Genomic DNA, 23,513 nt, shown 5'->3' with positions numbered 1-23,513 from the left:
TGCTACCCAGGGAAGGGACCTGCCTATACACAGATAACCCGCCCTGAGAAGGGCGAACCTGACCACGTAACTAGGCCACTATCTGACCCTACGTGGGATAGAAGAATTCCACAGCAAACAAGATGAAAGATAATAACCGCTGTACTTAGCTTTGCGAAGACTCGTGCAATCAGGAGATCCAGCACCAAGCTCTGGCTTCCTCCACAGCCAGAGAAAGACTGAAATTAAACAGCACTGCAACTAAGCACCAGGCCAGGCTAAATAGTCCTAACAAATACCCACAAGTGAGGCCAAGCATGTCCCACCTAATACCACTCCACCAGAGCCAGAGGTTATAGAAACACCTACAAAACCTGTACCAGATTATTTTGAAAGGAAGCGATCCCAGAGCCGCTGTAACACCAGAAATGTTCATCTTTCACTTTCCAAAAAGTTGGGAGGTCGACCATACAAGTCCTCCTGTGGCTAATTTCTCTGTCATCTCATCATTTAGATGGTCCTCCCCTCCTAAGCTCTCCCTGGTAGTTAAAAGGGGTTGTGCAGGGTTAGAAAAACATGGCTGCTTTCTTTCAAACACAGTGCCACCCTTGTCCATGGGTTGTGCCTGGTATTGCAGCCTAACTCCCATTCACTGCAATGGAGCTAAGCTGCAATACCACACAGAACAATTCTGACAAGGGTGGCACTGTGTTTGGATAAGTTAATTGTTGGAATGCACCTAACTCCTTGGCTTGATGGCTGCTTGAGGACAAGTTTTAGCATTTTGCATCCCACACCCATTGTCCTTTTGGATCAAAGTTTTCCTAATAGGTCACCGAGGTTTATTTACTTTTGAAAAAAAACCTCTAAACTTTAACATTTTGGGGGGTAAGAGGCATAATTTAATAAGTTTACGTATATTCACATTTGCCAGATATTATGGCTTCCCCCATCATCATTGTGCTGACAGATTGTTTCATTTAGCCCTTTCTCCATTTCCCAGCAGTCCCTGCAGAGGGACGTAAAGGGCATTTCAAAAACACTGATGCATATTGATAGGCTCATAAAGATAAACTGCGCTAATCCATTTCCTGTGAACTACATTGGTTTTCTGGGCGCATGTTCTATTAATCCCGACATTACCGAGGTCTCATTCAATATTTAACACCTGTCCATCTTGCAAGCACTTACTATAGCAAAAGCGGACAGGAAAAAGTTTGGAACTCAAGTCGCCGGTTGTGACTTGGAGGTTTCACATGCTTTGCAATTCAGCGAGTGTGATGGCTGGAAGGTGACTTTAGGAGATGATGATGTAAAACTACTGAGATCATAGAAGTAAGTGTAAGGGGGGGGGATCTGAAGCCGTCTTCCAAGTACAGAGTAATAGCCTTAATACTCATAAGAACCACTGCACATTTCTGGGATGCGACATTTTTTAACGATCCAGTTTAAAGTACTTTATAACGTACCGGAAAACTTTTACAACTTTTTACATAGGGTGTATTGGAAAAACGAAAAAAGCAAATGCGCCGTTACTTGCGGTTTTTATGGATTTGTGTTGCTACTTTTAAAAAATGTAAATCCTTTTGTTATAAAGAATAATGCTTTTTGTCGTCATGTTCAGAGGGCCATAACTTTTTTATCCTTCCGTTGATGGCACTGTGTGAGCGCCTGTTTTTTTGCAGGTCGAGCTGTAGTTTTTATTGCTACCATTTCTGCATACACACGACTTTCTGATCACTTCGTTTTTATTGGGACACAGGCAAAACGGAAAATGCAATTCTGGCATTATGTATTTTTAGTTTCTGATAGCGTTTCGCCATGTGAGATAATGGGATACTTTTGATAGTTTGGGCTTTCTTGTAAGCGGCGTTGATAATTATCTTTTTTTTAAAATTATTTTTAAAGGAAAAATGGGGAAATTTTTTTTCTTCATTTTTAATAGTTTTCATTCTTTTATCGATTTATTTATTTTTTAAATTTTATTTCACTTTAATTTTTTATTTATTTGTATTCCCCCTTAGGGGACTTGAACTTGTCATCACTTTTATAATATACTGCAATACTTCAGTACTGTAGTATACTGTATTTTTTACATTCACATATTAAGCCCTGCCATAAGCAGGGCTAAATATGGTTAAGTACATGGCAACCCTGTGATCCATCATTAGACTCAAGGTTACCATGACACACCCACCAGCAATCCATGAGGAGGAGTACAATGGCACACCCACCAGCAACCAGTGAGGAGGTTACCATGACACACCCACCAGCAACCCCTGGGGAGGATTACAGCTCCTGTAATCAATCAGAAGCATGTTGGGTTGTCAGCTATTAGTCATAGCTGAGAACCCTCAAGGAGAAGGCAGGAGGAGTTTTTAACCTTTTCTGCCTTCTCCTTTCTTTAGTACACAGCGTACAATGAGCACTATATACTAACAAGTGAAAGTGGAAGCGTTTCTTCCACTACGGGAGCCGGGAATGACACGTAATCGCCGGGATTCCCTGGGAAAGCAGAGCTGCAGGGTCCTAGAAGACCCTGATCGGCTCTGCCAGTGAATATTGTCACTGCAGGGGATGTCTTTCCACTTAACTGGGGCTCCCATGGATGCCCCAGGTTCAGTGGAAAAGTATGTAATAAAAAAAACAAAAAAATATGTGATTGGCCCCCATGACGTCATGGGGGGCATACATAGTAAAAAAATTAAAATTACATAAATAAGTAAATAAAATTACAGAATAAAATAGAAATATATATAAAAAAAGGAAAAAACCCAAAAGCTGTCGCCAATGAAAACTGTCAATATATACACCCTGTAATTCAAAACCATACATATTATATATCAAAACATCCGAAACAAAATGAGGAACCCATTCCCGTACTTTATTTTAGCATAAATATACTAATTTTAAAAAAAAATAACTATAAATGTTAAAAAAAATCATTTGTTTTTGCTTTTTACCCCCAATAAAGCAAAAAAATAAGTCAGTGAAAAAGTTACCAAAAAAAAAATCGCCCTCAATGTCACAGGAAAAAAAAACGCAGCAAAAATAATTTTGGTAGCTGTACAAATAAAAAATAGGGCAGTTAAACCACCACATGGGTAAAATCGCTAAAATGTGTCTGGTCCTTAAGGTACATAACAGCCTGGTCCTTAAGAGGTTAAGGAAATCATCTTAAAGAAGGTGTGCAAGGAGACACCTAGGAGGTTAGTGAGAAGGCTTATAAGGCCATCCATGCTCTTCTGGGAAATATATGCAGATAAGGAAGATGGAACAATACCTCAGCAGCGCCACCTATTGTAGAGTTGTAGTTTTACATTACAGAAGCGGAGTCCTTATCATTGTTTGCACCATATACAGCTGGGTTGATATACATAACAAATTTCTATACCGGATGTAGTGAAATCGATGGGTCCAGCTCCATATCCCAATACTGGATCCTCTGCAGTGGCTGATATAGCTTATATCTATATTTCCTGCAGCAGTGTAATTTGCATGATACAGTTCTATATGGAAATAACAATAGCTTAGTATAGGAAGGCATGGATGCCTACAGGATGGTGAGATGGATTTCTGCTTCTCACAAGCTACTCCTCAACTTGGGTTTTTGTCTCTCTTACAGAGGCCACAACACAATATTGAAATCCATGTTCCGGGGCCCCCAGGGGCCCGTGCGCTACACACCATCATGTAGCCCATGCATGTCTTCCTATTCGAGTACACTACTGTAATTTCACTATAGGACCCCAGTAGTGAGATGTAGCGCTGGATCCGGCTTTTTGACTACACCCTGTATAACGTGATCTATAGGGCTGAAGATTAATTTCTAGTGACAGGATGAGGGCAGCGGGTTAAGTGAAAACTGGAGGTTGGCTGTCAGTGGGGTATCTTGACCAAGTAAAAAGCAATTACGGCGTATAATTAAGTTATGATTTACCTAAAGGGATTATGCGAGTAAAGGTTAATTGCCCAATAAAAAGTTCTGCAACTTTCTATAGTTTTCATTCTTCTCCATTTTCAAAATCTAAGCTTACAATCAGAGAATGGAAATCATTTTGTGTAAATCAGACCTCTCCTGCCTCATACAGTCCAGGTCGTATAAGTGAAGGGTCTGCTACTATGTATTGGCTTAGGGCTGCGCCTCTCAGCAGGTCGGTGGCTTAATAGTGTTGAGGCACTGGGCTGGAATTCGACTGAGAGCAACATATGCATGGAGTCTGTATGTTCTCCCTGTCTTTGTTTCCTTTGGGTACTCCTCATTCCTCCCACCCCAAAATAACATAATAGGTTAATTTAGATTGCGAGCCCCACTGGAGACAGGGACTGATATGAGTGATCTGTGAACAGCGCTGTGGAATATGTTGGCACTATATAAAATTACTGTAATAATGTTTTCAGATTTCCTAAAATTGAGTCGTGGCTCGAAGAAGTTGTCATGGCGGTCTGGGCTGGATGGAAGAGCTGGGAAAAGTAAACAGCTGCAGTCATAGAGAACTTCTCCTGTGGTCTCTGGATATAATGGTACTGCTATCACTTATATCTCTACAGAGCAACTGTGTAGAGCTTATATCTACTGTACTTGCTGATACTGCTCCTTTGTATAGTGACTTTTATTTAGTAACAGTATGGTGGTATTATTCAGTCACTATGTGGTGGTAATATGTGGTATTATTTGGGCCTTATATAATGGTATTAATGGTCTTTGTATCCATCTTCCGGTCAGTATTTGGTGGTAGTGCTCATGGTGTGGTGGTATTATTTGGCCCTTGCTATCATTGGTAATCCCGTCCTTTGTATAGCGTGCGTTTTGTTTAACAGTATGAAGGTAATATTTAATTACTGTATGCAGATAATATGTGGCTGCTGATTACAAACCTGCAAGGACATATAACAGGAGTGCGGCTCTATGTAAGGAGCCAGAAGTCACCATTAGCAGCTGTAGCACATGCCTCTCTATAGAATAATTGCCGGCGGATCAGTCGCAGGGCTCCCCTAATATCTCCATTGCAGGTATTTTCCTCATAATAGGCAGGCAGCACGCTTTCATCTGCTTCATTGACAATGTCGCTTTTTTTCGCGTCACCTTTCCAGGAATGTGAGAAGAAAGCTTAAGAGAATTATTTAATACATCTCCTTTCATCCTTTCTCCAAGACTACAATCACAGCAGATAATGAGGGCAAAAGTAACAACACGAGGGGGTGCGGTGGGGGGGGGGGGGGGGGGCGCTCTTTCGAGTGCGCCAGGAACATTCACTTTGGGAATGAAGCTAATCAGAGCTTTTAAATACAGATACAGCCATGGCCTATTCATTCCACAAGTGCCGGAGCCCGAGCACAACAGAAGCACCTCAGCCCATCTCCAGCTTCAATATAGGCTTTATGTTTTAGAAGACTCTTAACATCCTCATTCTGAAGCCGAGCATCCGACATAATGCAAACAAAGGAAGACTCGCACTAAAGTTACCACTGACGGCATCAGATACGGCGAAAATAAAAGTTAGGAAGATAAAGAACATGATGGATGCGAGGAACAAAAGAGAGAACTTCCACTGAAGACTCTTTTGAAACGCTATAAAACATTTAGTAATGGTGGAAAAGTAGGTTACAGCAAAGCTCCGAGAATACTAATTGGACGTACTGGAACACGAACGCTCCGACAAAAAAAAATCAAGAGCCTAAAAGAAGTTGCCGTTTTGCTACAAAACTCGGCATGTGGTTCCATCTCAGGCGACGTTGGGGTGATTAGATGAACGGTCTTGTCACCGGAGACCAACAAAGTGGTCCCCCCCTTGTACTCTTCCGGTATTTTGTGCTGCAACTTCCATTGAGGCCTGAGGCCGGTCTCACACGGACGAGTCGGATTCCACATGTGGGAGCAAGCAGTGGTATCCGGCTCTGACCGCAGCTGACGACTCCGCGTACCTGTTGTTTCCTTACCGCGGATGACCGCGGATGCTCGCCATTGGTCATAAAGAAGAGATTTTTTTAAAAATTGTATTTCCTGTACCGTCGCTAGGCGATAACGCGGGTACCGTGGCCTAAGCACAATGCCAATTGTGGATGGGCCGCGGTTATGAAGGCTTCCATTGGCTTCAATGGAAGTTGTCCGTGCGGAGTTCGCACAAAAATAGAGCATTCTACGGTTTTATTCCTGCTTATGGAAATCTAAATTTGTATACGTTCATCGGAGTGGATATGCGAATGTTCTATTTTTTCAATGTGTGTGGAATAACGCGGATCGTCTACGCAGGTGACAATTGCGGATTCTGCAATCGAAATCCGGCCTTGTGAGACCTCGGCAATCGCTTACTTATATCAACGTTACAATCACACATAGAACGTTTCATTTGATTCCAACTACTCCTTCTAGGTGCTGTTACTGCATCACGGTAGATGGCAGGGGATGTAGCTACCAGGGATGAGAAGCTGACAACAGAGCTACCATAGTTATGCACTCTTAGAGAAAAGTTGTGGTTGTTCTAGTTGTGGTTGTTCTAGTTGTGGTTGTTCTAGTTGTGGTTGTTCTAGTTGCACTATTTGCAATGGGGAGAGGTGGGACGGGGGCGAGGCTAATTCTCGGACCTTAGCCCCGCCTCCATCCTGCCTCCTCTCATTGCAAATAGTGCAGAGGGGCGGAGAGGAGGCAGAGAGGGGGCGGGAGCTCATTTCCTGCTCCTGGCTCTTCCATCCCCCCCCCCCCCCCTGCACACGAGGACAACGTATATCGGCTCGGTGTAAAAACCGAGCCGATATACGTTCGTGTGAATTCACCCTAAGACTTGGGATATAGTCCTACTACAGCTCAGCTTGTTTAAGCTCAACTCAGGCTTCATAGTAAATGGAGGCCCAACTGACATTACTGAAAAGACAGAATGATGTAACGCTACAAGTAACTAAACCACCAGTGAGAAAAATAGGATTAGGAAATACACTTTAACTCATTAGACACCGGGGTTGTCAGAATTAACCTATCAAATGCTCATTAATTATTAATTTACAGAACACATTATTAGCCCACTAGCCACCATGGACGTTACTAACCCCCTAGACCTCAGGAGTATTATCAACTTGTTGACACTTGGGATGATTATGTCCTCAGGATAGGACAAAGTTGATTAACAGGGGTCCACCGCTTGGAGTCCCCGACAACCAGCTGATTGAAGTGAATGGGGCTCGGGTTAGCACCGTTCTCACTTCAGTCCATACCAGGCACAACGCTGTACACGGTATTGTGGCGGTTGCTGGTACTGCAGCTCAGTCTCATTCACTTGAATAGGACTAAGCTGCTCTCTAGCCACGACACTGCATGCCTGAAAAGGCACAACAGATATATGTATAAATCCACTAGACACCAAGGATGAGGTTATTAACCCACTAGACACCAGGGATGTTATTTGTAATGCACTAAAGATAATGGATATATGTTCAATTAGACACCAGGAATGTTATTAACCCACAAGGCACCAAGGATGGTTTTATTGCCTCAATAAATATGGGGGGTGTTATTTATAATCCACTAAGTATAAGAAATATATTTAATTATTAACCCATTAGACACCATGGATGTTATGAACTCACTAGAAACCAAATATATTATTATTAACCAACTAGACACCATTGAAAGTTGCTATTAAAGGGCCACTTGGCTAAAAACACATTTTTCCATCCCCGTCCCCCTCACCTGATTGCCTCTCACCCTCTGGTCGTCTCCTATGTGTACTGCAGTCACTGCTTTGCAGTGCAGCCTCCTGTTTCATACTGATCAGATACCATCTTGATGCTGAGATTTTCTCCTAGATGACTTTCTCTATCCTCTGCTAACACTCCCGTGATGCAACAGCACATCATCACATGACCAGCTAGACCCAGTGCCATCTCTGTCTGCTGGGAGGACACTGCCACTACTTTCTGCATTCTACATTCACCTAAACTATAAATCATACAGTCAGGAGGATTAGCTGTGATCTCCATTATATCTGTGTGACAGGAGCCTCTGATCACCAACAGTCACTGTGATAGCAGTGTCTGCTTCCCTTTCTGAAGAGCCTGTCTGGTAGAGTCCGTGTAATATCACATAGGAATTACACAACTGAAAAACTGACTAATCTGAGAGCACATAAAGCAAAGTGATTCTCAGGTGGTCACAATGAGGTCACATGACCACATGAGGAAAAGCACTCTGGGAAGTTTCAGATAGAAAGGAATAACTACCCAAGGTAATATAAATATTGTGGGGTCAGTTACATAAAGAATGAAAACATATATCACCGTTTTAACCCTTTAAAGGGGAGGTCTCGCGAAAGCAAGTGGGGGTATACACTTCTGTATGGCCATATTAATGCACTTTGTAATGTACATCGTGCATTAATTATGAGCCATACAGAAGTTATTCCACTTACCTGTTCCGTTGCTAGCGTCCTCGTCTCCATGGTTCCGTCTAAATTCGCTGGCAGCTTGCTTTTTTAGACGCGCTTGCGCAGTCCGGTCTTCTCCTTTCAGCACGAGCCGCTTCAGTGTGCTCCCCGCTACAGCTCTTCTGCGCATGCGCAGACGAGCTGTCACTGCTCGGGAGCGCGCTGGAGCGGCCATTCTGTACCATCCTCTGTTAGAGGAAGGTGCAGAAACTGGAGCTGCCCAGCGGAGAAGCCCAGCCCAGCAGCCCAGCTGTCCCGAGAAGCCGCCCAGGTAAGTGATGGGTCGGGGGGTGATCTTCACTAACAGGTGAAGGTCCCGGGCCACAGCGGTAGGCCCCGGAGCCCAGCGCTAGGTTCCGGAACCTAGCGCTGGGCTCCGGAACCTAGCGCTGGGCTCCGGAACCTAGCGCTGGGCTCCGGGGCCTAGCGCTGGGCTCCGGGGCCTTCACCTGGGCTCCGGGGCCTAGCGCTGGGCTCCGGGGCCTAGCGCTGGGCTCCGGGGCCTAGCGCTGGGCCGAGGGGGCCTTCGTCTGTCAGGGTCTAGCGCTGGGGAGCTGGGGCGGTAGCGCTGGGGAGCCGGGGCGGTAGCGCTGGGGAGCCGGGTCTAGCGTGGGGGGGCCGGGGGCTGCGCCGGTTACCTGCTGCCTGGCGGCGGGTGACTGGTCGGCCGTGTTCACTCCAGAGGTCCGGTCGGCGGCTGCGGGGCGTCTGGTTGTCAGGGAGACACAGCTGGCAGCGTCTCGGGAGCGCGCACGTCGGGCTACAGCAAGCGACGGGAAAAGAGCCGGCGGCCATCTTGGGGAAACTTTTATAAGTTGCTGAAACGCTGGAACTGTAAGTACAAACCAGCTAGAAAAGTCATTTACAGGGGGGCTTAGTAATGTATGCTTAATTAGGGGGACTGGGCAAAAAAAAAAATTCACTGCTTCCTCGAGACAACCCCTTTAACCCACTAGACACCAGGATTATGATATGTATACCTGCCGCACACCCCAGGGAGACTTTTATTATTGGACTCAGAACAATAGGCGTTTCAAAACTTTTTAAAACAAGCTTTTTAAAATTCAAGGACGGAACATAAAGATTCAGCGCCATGAACTCCTCCACACAATCCGCACATACGAGGTTTTTGCCCAATGCAAACTTTGGAAGCTTTATGTAAAGAAAACTGGTCTAAAAACAATAGGATTTGGGGGATCGCTATCTCCTTCTACCTGCTCTGTGCTGGAGTCTTATGATAAAGCTTCCTAATACCGGAGGTATAAACCAAATCCATAGCGAGAGGGGATTTATCTGTACACAAAGCTGGATGTGAAGATTTACTAGGCCATGCTTGTCAGGGTATAAAAACGGAGGCAACAGTAAAGCCGTCCATGTGTCACAAAGACCGAGGGCCCATCTCACTCCACTTAGGAAAAAATAGAAAGTTTGACTTCTCGCACGACTTTAACTAAAATGGAAAAGCACAACAGTTCCGCAATGCAGGTCTGCGGTGATCGATGTGTAATTGTAAAATACATTGCAGCGCCGCTAAATGAGATTCTCACCTTCTCTTCATAAACTCCCCACAAATATCTCCAGAGCAGAAACCCCCCAGAGAGGCGATGCATCATAGATCAGATAATATGACATCAGTAGCCGGGGAAGGTGACACGTCCAACGTGGTTATTGTACCCAGCACAACATGGGAGGTGACGTCGCTGGGCAGAAGGAGAAGCTGATGGGTACATATTTTAACCCTTTCCAATCCAATTTGTATCCTGGTTTGCCTAGGGGGCTTACTCTTTTCCTGCCATTATACAACGGCGCTATCTGCTGGCTAAACCCAGTACTGCATGAGGTGACACGTTGGCTAGGCTCCGACAGCAGAGAGGCTGGCAATATACAGTAAGAGAGCCCCGACGGACGTCTTCCAACATCAGAGCTGTACAGCCTTAAATCATAATGTCTTCAGAGGTCAGACAGTGGATTGGAAAGGGTTAACCCAAAGTGTACAGTGACCCACCCGCTGCCCTTGTGCCTTATATAAGGTTGAGGAATTCTTACAATCCCAATATTATTACTATTATTTATTCTCAGCATTTTCTCAAAATTCTAATACAGAAAGCTCCATTGATTCCTAACTACCTGGGCGATCGGATGGGTTGGATGGATATATACATGGTATTACCCGTTGTTCCAAGCTTTCAGTACCCAACTGAAAGGCAGCAATGAGTTCACAGGGGTTATCCCTAAATCTAAAGTAATCCCCTACCCACAGAATAGGGATAACCTTTTGATCAGTGGGGGGTCTGACGACTGAGACCTCCACCGATCCTGAAAATGGGGGTCCCCGTTCCCAAATCTGATCATGACTGTGGGGTCATTCTCCCACCCGAATGATGGCAGACTGAATTGAGCACTGGTCGCCGCTCCGTTCATTTCAATGGGGCTAACAATAATTGCCGAGCTGTGAATGGAGTGGCAGTGCCGCATGTACTGTGAAGCTCTATTCACTTTCAATGGGACTGCTGCTCCATTCACTCACTGCGGGGGGCGCAAACCTAATAGCTCAATGTTCACGCAGCGGAATTCCACAGCATGAAATCACCCGCGGCATGTCCTATTTGCCGTGGGAATACGCGCAACCGGCTTTCATTGTAGTCAATGGAAGCCGACCGTCATGCTATACTTCTGCTGCAGTATCGTGTGAATACGCGGCCCTCCCACCCCCACCCGAGGCAACTGACACTGCCAGCATGTCACGCGCTGTACCGCGCATGTGCGCCAGGCCCTCCATGCGGGACGCGTACGGAGGATCCGGAGTGGTAAGTATGAGGGTTCTGGAAGGGCGCCGTGGCGGACTCTGCTGCAATATTCCGCTGGCGGAGTCCGTCACGGCCGTGGGCATGAGCCCTTACACAGTGCTGTATGTCATTCACTCCCATTTTAAACAGTTTGCAACATAGTATACATTTTGCTGGATGCCCTGTGACTGGAAAGTGAAGTCACTGGAAACAATCAGCAAACCTGTTCTGAGTTTAGCTGCTACACTGTATTACAGCACTTGGGTTTGCCAACACTGGATGACTATACAGAGTCCGCTGTAAGGAGGTCATTCTCCAGAAATCTGCAGAACTTGCATCGCCAATGAAAGTGCTTGGCAGATACTGAAAGATCAAGGAATGCTGGGAGATTTCAGCTCTGAAGCCTGTAGAATTGAGATTGCAGCTCTGGACTGTAACTCAGGATTAATACAAATTAAGTAAGGCAATTTACAAAGTTAGGCCCCCCTCAGACAGCAGCGCCGCAATTTTACTTTCACGTTACTTTTGAGGTGCACTAACCATCAAAAATAGAACAGACTCTGCTCGAGCGACTGTCTGAGAGGCTCTATTGAAAACAATGGGAGAGTTATACCGCGGCGCTCTTACGTCACGCTAATCGCGGTTAAAGTGCCCGTGCGAGGGAGGCCTTACCTATTAGGGGCTTTGGCAGAGTCCTGCTACAATATAGTTTCCATAATACAAAGTAAGAACAGATTTATATCTCACCTTGGAGATAACTAAAAACACACGGATGGTATTTTTAAATTGCGCAGGAGTCAGTAGGTGGACGCCGTGCCGGGGAATGCAGCATTTGAAGATAATTTCTGAAAATAGCGCGGTAAAGTTGTAGCTGGTGGGATCCTTGCAGGGATCAAAGACAAAAGCTGAAAGCCGCTGATACTACTTAGTGATTGTGTTATTACATAGAAGAAACAAGCTTTTAGAAACCACTGATACAGTATATATATACACAGGGAATGAGACGGTCGCCTAAAGGCTTGGGAATCTTATAAGTTGCCACGTAAAAGAGGTTTATTTCCCTTTCAGGTTATCCTTTTGCTAGAATATCTTTATCTAGAATACATATATATATATATATATCTTTTAAAAAGTTATCCTCAGCATAGATCAGCAGCGGTTCCACCACCTAGAAACCCCTGCTGGTCAGCTGTTCACTGGATTGGCATGCTTGCGCACTGAGTTGATTTCTGCAGAAAGCAGACAGCCCCGTTCTCATTGCAGTGGCCAGGCTTGGCATTACAGGTATTCATTTCAATGGGAACTTTCCCTGTAATACCAATCCTGGCCACTGTAGTGAAAACAGAGCTCTCTGCTTCCTCCAGAAATCAGCTCAGTGTATGGTCACACCGCAGAATTGCTGATCAGAGGGGTCCCAAGCGACAGACTCCTGCCGATCTATTGAGGACCTATCCTAGGTATAACATAGTATATCAGTTTTCCTTGTAGCATTCTTTTCTTCAACAGTACTGAAAACCTCAAAACATGGTTATGCATCATAATGGAGCTACCTAATGCTTTCTCTATTCTATACATACAGTCCAGTCGGTCCCTGAGCAAATGAAGCAGAAGTCACACAGGTGCGCTGTTACTGTTCCGTTCACTTCAGTGACAGCGCCGGAGATTGTCAAAGCACTTGTATGTCAGCTCTCCTGCAGTCGTTTACCCGGCTGTCGCCCCGTGTAAAAGGGCAATAAGCCAACTAATAGGTTGTAAAGAACGTAAGACTGGACTGTCTTAAAATACAATATATTTACCATGTAGCATGCCAACGTTTAGACAGTATACGGTAGGTAAATGTACCCAACATCTCTGTTGCTCCCACATACCACACAAATGGTCAGACATACCTTTTAGGAGTTTGTGCAAGTTGGGCGCCAACTCTTAGGAGCTGCAATGGACATACTAGTTGTCAGACAGATTTCCCAGGAACATTTACAGGGTGTAGTCAATGAGACTGTTCCAGCGCTCTATCTCAATATTCGTGTCCTATGTTGAAATTACAATAGTGTAATTGAATAGGAAGGCATGATGGTATGGTGCATGGGCCCCTCGGGGCCCGCTGGAACACGGATTTAAATTTTTGTGTTGTGGCGCCTGCAAGAGAAAAAGAGTAAGACCCTATTGCAGAGTTGAAGAATAGCATGTGAGAAGCAGAAATCCACTTTCCACGCCTCTACGAGTCCCGTGGGACCGCTGCTATGACCCAACCAGAATTCAGTACAAAATTTCAGAGTGAATGTCTGGGCTAGAATTTGGCGTGATCGCGCCACTGGACTTGTGTTTATTCCAGGGACTTTCAACATGGATCAGCACCTGAATCTCCTGCAGACGTCAGTAAATGACTTCCTATCGTGTTTCCATGAAAATAAGACACTGTCTTATATTAATTTTTGCCCCGAAAGAGGCACAGAGTCTTATTTCCGTATTTTTAGGGGGAGGGGGGGGGGCACTTATACTCACCTGGTTTGCGATGTCTGGGTCCCTGGCACTGCTGATCTCTGACAGCGATGCGGCAGACTGCAGTGTCCTCGGCGTTCACACAGAACTCTCCTTTGAATACCCCGCCTTCAGCAGGTGAGTGCTGTGATTGGCTCCCTAGCGCTGTAGCTCAGCCAATCAGAGCTGATGCTTGATGAGCCAATCACAGCCATTCAGTGATGTCATTCGCTGAATGGCTGTGAATGATTGAGCGTCAGCTCTGATTGGCTGGTGCTCGATCCAATCACAACACTCGCTTGCTGGAGGCGGGGTATTCAAAGGAGAGTTCTCTTACAGGGGCCACAACACAAAATTGAAATCCAAGTTCCTGACCCATGTGCCATACCATCATGCCTTCCTATTCAGGTACACTATTGCTATTTCAATATAGCCCATCAGACCTGGGATACAGCGCTGGATCCGGCTTTCTAACTACAGCCTGTATAACTAAGGAACATGAGAATTTTCATGCTTTAGGCTGAAATGTTTTGTGATTCATGCTAAAAGGTAAAAAAAAGATAAATCAATACCAATTATCAATTAGTACTGAAGAGTCATTTATCACCACAACTCCCTTCCAATATTGTGATGATGAGTCTCTTGCAATACCCATTTTTTCTCCATCCTGTAGCAAAGCCAATTTCGCATAATAGTGTTACTGTGAGACCATTATATATGTATAATGGAGATAGACAGATAAAGTATTGAGCCTAGATCAGGAGCCGGCCCTAAGCCAAATTCATCATCAGTTTTAGCATCGACCTAAGAGACAGAAAAAACCCCAAAAAAACGGAGGCAGGACAATGAAGCCCATAGTGTAACATGTGACGGCGGACACGGAGGAGCTGCAGGAGAACTACAAGGTTATCAGACTACAGGCTAATTATCTCTCATGTAATTCCAGCCGCGCCAGGTAAGCAGCACGCAGTACGAGGCGAGCGGACACGGAGCCGCCTCATTACAGTGGCCAAGCCTCCGCACATGCAATCTGCATTATGTTCTCCTTACAGGAAATGGAATCCGGGGTGAGATCTTAAACCCATAATAATGAGTAATGATCTTTCCGTGAAGAAGAACTCTGTTCTCTCCGACTCAATTAGCATTACTGGAAAGTGCATAAAAAAACTTCCTGTTTACCAAGTCCAGGACTAAGTTAACCCATTATATGTCACACCATACAGCAAACAGAAAAAGGGCATTAGTGGTCATTGAGATTTAAAGGGATTGTAAAGTTGTAAACTACCGACGGCCTATACCCAGGTTAGGTCATCAGTAGTAGATTGTGATGGATCCATCATCAGGAACCCCCACCGATCAGCTTTTCACAGGGCCAGTACACTTATAAACTGAGATGATTTTTTGCAGGAAGCAGATAGCTCCACTCCCCCTGCAGAGGCCAGGCTTAGTATTGCACTGTAGTGAAATTTTGCTTGTAATACCAAGCCTGACCACTGCAGTAAGAACAGAGCTGTTTACACCTCTACTAAAATAGAACAGACAGCGTTCAAAAAGCGCAGCGTTAGAAATGCTTAGCTCAAAGGCTCGTCTGAGAAACCCCGTTGCAATTAAAGGAAGCTTTTACAGCGTTTTTAGCGGGCGTTTCAAATACCGTGATAAACGCTGTTAAAAAAAAAGGCCATTGTGAGAGTGGCCTAAGTCACACCCAGACATAATTTGCACGCCCCAAAAAGCTCACTGCTGCCACTGACCGTTTCACCACAAGGCAGCTACAGCCTATTCAGCTGACCAGCTGTCGGAGTTACACTTATCGGGGTCTATGGGCTCTTTATACAGTTTCAAGGATAATGAAGAGAGATTTAAGACTCTTTTCTTATAAGCACTGCTATCGTTTTGGAATAAAGCATATAAAAAAGGGAAATAAAGAGAGACAAAGGAACAAATCAATATATACAAGACACTGCAACTTACTGAAAATATACAAGTACCAGTTCTTACAAAGTTAGATTGCCCTGGCTCCGGGGCACATGCGGAAATATACTAATGGTCCTACTGTATATAGGTAGTAGATACAGCCTCTTGGAGCCTACCAATTTTGGGTTTGCACCCATAGACTCTTAAAGGCTCCTCAAGCTGCACCTCTGACATCAGGAAAAGGCTTGCTGAGTGTATGCACAAAACTACATACAGTTCAATATTTCGGCCATATTTCTTTAGGAGGGTCTCCAAGAGATGAACTATGACCGCCATTTCTTCCAACATGATTTTATCTGTCCATAGACACCAAACACGATGTATGACAGATTGTTCCTTCAGCAGGTATACGATTCGGCGTGTCCCTGAAATCGCACAACGATGGGAGTGAATGCTTTGCATCTTCCGGCACTTCATGAAGATAGAATTAGCTCTATGCCATACCTCGCTGGTGAACCATAAATTCCATGCACTGAGCTGACGTCTGCAGGAAGCAAACAGCTCTGTTCTTACTGCAGTGGTCAGGCTTGGTATTACAAGCAAAGTTTCTATTCACTTCAATGACAGCTTGACCTGCAATACTAAGCCTGGCCTCTGCAGGGGGAGTGGAGCTATCTGTTTCCTGCAAAAATCATCCCAGTTTATAAGTCTACTTGCCCTGTGAAAAGCTGATCAATGGGGGTTCCTAATGATGGATCCATCACAATCTACTACTGATGACCTAACCTGGGTTTGGCCATCGGTAGTTTACAACTCCTACATGCAAATGCAGTATGTCATCGGAGAAAGCACAGACCGGTGGTTGTGTATCTGCGCAAGTACGGGAGGGGGGGGGGGGGGGATAATGAGATGGATTTAGCTTAATGGCATCTCCTATGACCACTAGTAGCTTCGTTAGTGAGAGAGAAAACCACAGCAATGCTAATGGCATATCCTGAAAGTAACAAAGAAGAAAGATGGTATCAAAAGCCCCCTATTCTGGTGCGAGCGGGAAGCTAATGAATATTAATGGCTTGGACAGGATATGAGGGGGGGGGGGGGGTGAATCTACAGATATCATACTTTATCACACCTTCCTTCGATCCTCCACAGCTGGCTTGTGCATCATTTCCGGATCAGTAGGGACAACCGCTATTGATGTGGACCATCAGACATTAGTGATGACATGATATACAATTCCATCTCAGGTCAGGCTCCACAAACGAACTTTGGATAAGCAGATGAGAACTTAAGAGGCGGCCGTGTATTACACGCTGCCCGTGAAACCAGCGCCGTTAGCTATGTAACAGAAAGCGTTGCCGCTTGCCCCATGCCAGTTACCTCTTAGTAAATAGCAGTTATTATGGCGCAACAATCCCAAGTTTTACATTTCAATAAAAGCCATTTTCCCTTCTCGGCACAAAAGTTATTTTGTTTCCTGCATCAATACGATCTACCCCCGGCATCCATCAGCGCAGAACGCAGGACGCCGGGCGCATATGTTTAGCAGGAATTGCTTTTCTATGGATAAATGCAATCAAAGTTTATCCGCTCAGAGAAGCCGACGGAAGTGGATTGTTTCACCGGAAAGATCGGAAGAAAATTGTAACTAAATGTGGTGGAAAATGACTTGGATATTGCTTGCTCGGGACGGCATCACAATTAGGCTGGGATGGGATGTGCGGAGAGGAGGGAGAGATGAATACAAACAAATCAACACAAACAGCCACTGTCAAGAGCACTTTACTGACGGAGAGTAATGTAAGCATTACTTAAGGCTTCTTGACAAGACTGCACAATCCGCTCGGGCTCAACCTATCGGCTGGAGATGTTTTGCCTTTCTCTACTTGAGCAATAACCAAATTAGCAGCTCCGGGAGAGTAACACAATTTTGCATCATAATAAAAGGAGCGGTAGCGGCTAAGAGGAGGCTGTCGGGCGGCTGTCGAGCAGCCACAGAGGACCCATTGTGCGTTCCTCGCAAATGTTGGGTAGGCTATACAAGCCAATGCTCCTAGAGTACATTACAAGGTATGAAGGTGACCAGAGGAGTACCTGCTGCTCACCAGCTACTGGTGAGGGGTAAAGGGTATGTATACAATTGTATAACATTGTTCATATTAGTAGTCTACTGTTCGGGGTATTTAGGAACGGACCGGGCTCGGGGTGGGGTTTTTCCAAGTATTCCTCCATGCATCAGTCTGGGTCTCTTTGGCTCACCTCACTTTGTGATGAGGACTGAGTCAGGCCAGGAGTCATAGAGCTCTCTTCCTCGTAGGTGGGGATCAAAGACAATAGACTCTGGTGGCCGGGCTCGAGTGAGATCTATACTTCTGAATTGTATTGTATTCGCGGCTTAGCTGCCCATTGTGATCTCCTTGGGAAGTAAGACGATTTTCTGGACATCATCTTACTTGCCAACGTAGTGCAACGGCACAATGTAAAACTGGGTGAATCAAGTCATACGCTATCGGGTAGATAGAGATCTCAGAGTTCTCTTTTAAACATAGTCCCGGGTAGTATTTTCAACCATAGTCCACAATTGCTTTAACAAATGATGAAGCGAACATACTGTGGCCGAGTCATGAAGTCTAAGTTAAGTGGTGGCATCTACCAGTTCTCAAGTGACTGAGGCAGGAGGGTCCGGGGTAAAAGTAGGCTCAAACCCTGCTCTACAGTAACAGGTAGCGAATGCCGATGGGACTTACTGGAGAAGTCCATCTGCAATTATACCCGTTGGTCTCTGCATCCAACTTGGCTTCTCTTCAGCACCAGACGCCTCCTCGTAGCTTACCACCCAGCTCATACCTCACTACTCATCTGCCCTCTTCCTGGAAACCAGTCCGAGGTTGCTCGCCAAGCGCTTGCTGCTCTTCAAGCTCTCCCCCTTTTTAAAGGTATAGGCATACTTTAACAGAGTACACAATGCTTATCCAACTGCCACATAACAGTAATATTCCCCCTCATATATACAGCTCCTATGCAGACCTACACATCTCCAAGGGTACAGACCACTCACCAATCCTGTGTGTAGTCTGATCTTGAAGTCATATCTTATTTTTGCTATTTGCCCATTGCTTCTTGCTAGCCTACCTATATAATAAAAGAGAGGGCAAATGAAGGCGTACCACTGAGGGGGCATTTCTTTACAGGTGTGACACAATGGAGGATCTATTTTCATCTATTTGCATCTTTTTCATACCAGGAAATGGTTGTATTGAGGTAAGTAGTCTTCAGGTCGAACATTCTGTGCCAATTTATTGCATATTATAGCTCTATAGGAGTTTAAAGAAAGTTTGGTACCGTGTTAGCCAATAGAGCAAAGTGTGATTGTTCTTACTAAGAGACACAAAGCAATCTTGTGGATATGATCCCTTTTAACGGCTAACAAAAAGATTATGTTACAGCCAGCTTTCAAATCTCCATAGGCTTTTTCATCAGGCTATATTGCCTTATGAAGAAGTCGTTGAAAGCTCTCATATCTACAAGATTACTTTGTTTCTCTTACGGAGAACAATCACATTTTATAGGAGTTTTCGCTTCAGTTTCCTAAACCAGCGCTCAATATACCCTGTACAAACATAGAAGTAGATAATAACATTTTGTCCACAACCGCCACCACTAGAGGGAGCTCGATAGCTCAAAGGGAGCTGTATAAATCAAACTGAAGTCCCCCTAACAAACCAGCTATTCTCCATAATTGCAAACCATGAACCCATAAACCAAACCGCTTATCATTTTACAAGATCCAGCATAAGAAATTTGTATCCATTAAATATTCTTTAACATACAAGAAATATTCATCATGCCCCGAGATCCTGAAAATCCCTAGGAATTCATGTATAAATTGCTAGCAACAAATTGTTCAGCTGGTGGGTTATTAGGGGAATCTTAGGAGTAAAAATTTGTTTAGGCGGCCCACTTGCATCGGAATAGTTATTTGTATTCCATCTCGAATGGCATCAGTTTGGGTTTTATTTCATTTAGCTGTAATTTGCATATATATTACATTATAAAAACTGTATGTGCAGCTTTGAACAACATTCACGGCACAGACCTCAACAATGAGATGACATCTGCCCGTGGGCAAACGACGAATGCTTAAGTATGCGCGCCTAGGGTATGGAAAACTACCGCGAGCCTTCCTGCAGGGTTTTTGTACTGACTGCGCAGGTAGATACTTGTAGAACACATTCAATACAATCCCCTCTAGTAGTCCAGTGGGGCCGCACGAGTTCCAAGTAGAGCAATACTTATTGATTGCCATCAAGTCTAATCAATGCATCCGTGCTTACATTGTAACGTTGTTTCTGTATTTTCCACCATCCCATACTTTGCAGCACTCCTCCATTTGGAAGAAACCTGCGGCTCTGTTCATCCCAAACTTCCAGATTTGAGAACATTACACCAGCCAAACTCTTCAGGATTATACCTATTAGGCTGGGTAATATGAAAAACCGTTTGGTAGCATGTTAGCAAGTAAAGTGTGATTGTTCTCAGTGAGAGAAACCAAGTAATCTTGTAGATATGAGACCTTTTAATAACTAACAAAAATACATGATGTTACTGCAAGCTTTCCTGACGAAGGGGCGAGATATCCCTGAAAGCTTGCTGTAACATCATGCATTTTTGTTAGCCATTAAAAGGTCTCATATCTACAAGATTACTTGGTTTCTCTCACTGAGAACAATCACACTATTAGGCTGGGTTCACACCAACAGGCTTTTCTGTTCAGCTTGGTCCCTGGAGCCAAAAAAACAGAAAAACTGGAAGTGGTGGATCCAACATAAGCCTGAATAGTACCGAAAGGACCACAATGACTATAATGGGGTCCTTCAGGCTTTGGGCATGTCACTCAGAATTTCCCTGGACAGAATAATGCTGCGTTATTTCATCCGTGATTTTATGCCTTATCTGTACTGTAGACATAGGTGCAAATGTGAGTCTGGTGGTACTTGAGCAAGTCATTATGATTGTAATTATGGTCGTTTTAGGGCTCCTGGTAAGTGCTGGTAGTGGGTTTATATCTGTGTCTGACCTATAGACATGAATTGCCTATCTTTATCAGTTTATTGGGGGACTGCAAGCAGTTTCTATACCCAAAGATGTCAATGAACTCCTAATGGGTTGGGTAGAAGCAGAAGGAGGGCAGAGACAACAATTCTTAAGGAATGTAGTGCCTATGGGACTGTTTGTACTTCTACAGGGTGGTTGTTAATAGATTTCAGGGTCATGAAGCTATGGACCACAAAATAAAAGTATGCTTGGGTTTTTCTACATTTCCCCCATCTACAGTTAGTATTGATAGATGTGGGAAAACATGATGGATTTCCTCTAAATTAATGGGCTGTGTCATGCATGGACAGGCTCCGTTTTGGCTAATAAGACTGTGAATCCTGGAGATTTGTGTGGAGGTCTTCAGCAATAAAAAGTGAGAGTTTCAGTAAGAAGTTGAGGGACATGGTCTTCTAAAAAAAATGGATTGTTTTAATGAATGAACCCTTTTAAATTCTCTTTATACCTTTGACATAATCACAAGGTTGACTAATAACGGCTTATGTTGCGTTCCCAACAGCAATCCAATTTGTTTAGATAAAGAGACAAAGATAATGAGATCTAGAGATGAATATCTGACCTGTTGACAGTCCTTGTTGGTCGACCATTTCTACAGGATCTTGTAAGTGGATGAAGATGACGAGACCAGCGACTCCAAACAGTAAGATAAAGGAAAACATGCACTTCAGCCTCATAATTACTCCTCTAAAATCAATCCCACATTGGTCCAGAAAAGAAACCATGCCAGCTACTGCCAGGGGGTTACCAGATTTCACTTTCTTGTTTTTTTTTTCACCTTCGGGCTCCCCAGGGCCAAACCTGCAAGAAAAGAATAAGGTGAATGCTAAAAGATTTAGTTCATGTTCAACATATGTTTAATAACAAGTTTTTCTAACGATCTCTAAAAGTATTCTAAATGTCACTACAATTATGGCCGATCCCTAACAGCGTCAGAGGTTCTGTTCGTAACCTCCGCCACTGATTTCTCCATAAAAAGGGACAACGACACAGTGTTTGGGTACGCCTCTGCTTTGCATTACAGATGTAATATCACCAGATGGGGTGTGGCCCCTTCGGCACATATTGGGAGCTTGGGGTGAGGGTGAGGCCACCGGCAGGGGCATAGTTCTAATTACTTCTTATCTGTAGTTATATCAAGCCTCTAGAAATCCTCTCTCTACGCTTCAATCCCCATTTTCCACCTTTGAACAATTATGTTACTTCTTCACTCCCATCCCATGAGATTTGCTTGGTTTACAGCATGGTGCCCTCGGAGGGGACGCAGGACCTCCCCCAGCTCTTTCAGAGGGGTTGGTAAAGGGAGTTTGGTCGGGTCTTGCTGGCATACATGTAGGTAAAAGCTCTTGTTCTTACCCACGGTTTAGCAATTTCTTGTAGGAGCTGAACTATCAGCTGCTCAAACAGTGGTACAAGACCCCCACGCAACTAGCAAAGATGTATCCCCAATACTTGGATATCTGCTGGAGATGTTCCCCCGTATATGATGGGACTGCCCCATTATGGAATAATATTTCCTCACTGTTTAATAGTTTATGCAGATTACGGTCAGGTTGACACCGGAGATGGCCCTGCTGCGTACACCCCCAATAGTTAAAATCAAGAGGGGACTACTCTGTTTCTTTATCCCAAGCCATACACAAGATCATCCCAAGGCTGTGAAAATCCTCCACTCTGCCTTCAAGATTGATTTGGTTGGAAGCCCTCAACTTTCTAAAGGCCCACGGTGCTCTAACCGCAGCAATCGCTAGGAAAATTGAGAGAAGACCCCCTGCTGGATGGCGGAGGCCTCCTGGTCAACTGTGGGGCTCGTGGGTGCAACAGATAGGCAACGGTACCTCCTCTGACATCAGCACTGAATGGAACAATTCTCAAGGTCGTGGTCATTCTAGATCGGCGCTACGAACCCTCGTTGTCCAAGCGAGATAACTAACTACATTTTAGACGCAACGATAATCGCTCAAAAATCGCCCAAAGCCATCTTTTGAGGGATAATCGTTGTGTCTAACTGCACTGACATAATGCATAAGTATTAGATCAGAGCAGAGGACTACAATGCATACGACATCATGGTGTCCATGGCTCCTGTTCCATTCTTCTGCAGACATTAATGCTTGGCTGGGCAGTGGTGTCTTGCCTCACTGATATCCCTCTTCGTATCCTACTTTATAGTGCAGATTTAAGCTTAGGCATGCATGCGGGTGGCTGGCATAGACGTGCTTCTTTTTCTTCCTCTCCCCCAGTTTCCCTTTTTTTTCTCTTCCCCTTTCTTTTCCTTTCTTTCTTCTCTTCCCTCCTTTCCCCCCCCCCCCTGGTTTTGTTTGTTGAGTTGGTAAAATTTTAATTCAGCGTTATTTTGCAAAAAATGTGTGGAAGCTAAATACTCGCAGACATATTGTAAACCTAATAGCGACTGTAATTCAGATTGATTCTCCATTTGTTATTTGTACTAGTATTTGTTACAGCTGCCAATAAAAACATTCTGAACCATAAAAAACGGGAGGAAATACTGCAGCATGCAGCACTATTTTGCCCTGCCAAATCCAGTACAGAAACCAAAAGGACCCAATTATAGTCAATGCTGTCCATTTGGCTCTTATCATATGGCGGCCAGGGGTACCTAATGGAGGTACCTGGAACTGAAGAGAAGTTTGGGATCAACAATTTTAACTCTTTGCAATCCAATTTTGGATTCAGGGTTTCCTAAGGGACGTTCTCTTTCTACCATTATACAATGGCGTCATCTGCTGGCTAGAGTCAGTACTGCTGTATGTGGCATGCTGGAGAGGCCCCTGACAACAGAACGGCCAGTAATCTACAGTAAGAA

General features: G+C 44.5%; 1 protein-coding gene across 1 annotated transcript in view; it reads right to left on the bottom strand.

Annotated features, from left to right (window-relative positions):
- CHST8 (carbohydrate sulfotransferase 8) overlaps positions 1–23,513 on the bottom strand; it is a 366,198-nt gene that overhangs the window by 215,933 nt on the left and 126,752 nt on the right. The window contains exon 2 of the mRNA XM_066584102.1: positions 21,249–21,487. Coding sequence (XP_066440199.1) covers positions 21,249–21,411 — 163 coding nt within the window. The 5' untranslated portion in view covers positions 21,412–21,487. The remainder of the gene's footprint in view (positions 1–21,248; positions 21,488–23,513) is intronic.

The sequence above is a fragment of the Eleutherodactylus coqui genome, chromosome 11, assembly GCF_035609145.1.
Source record: "Eleutherodactylus coqui strain aEleCoq1 chromosome 11, aEleCoq1.hap1, whole genome shotgun sequence".
Lineage (NCBI taxonomy): Eukaryota > Metazoa > Chordata > Amphibia > Anura > Eleutherodactylidae > Eleutherodactylus > Eleutherodactylus coqui.
The sequence above is the reverse complement of the archived record's forward strand: the minus strand, read 5'-3'. Positions and strand labels throughout refer to the sequence as shown.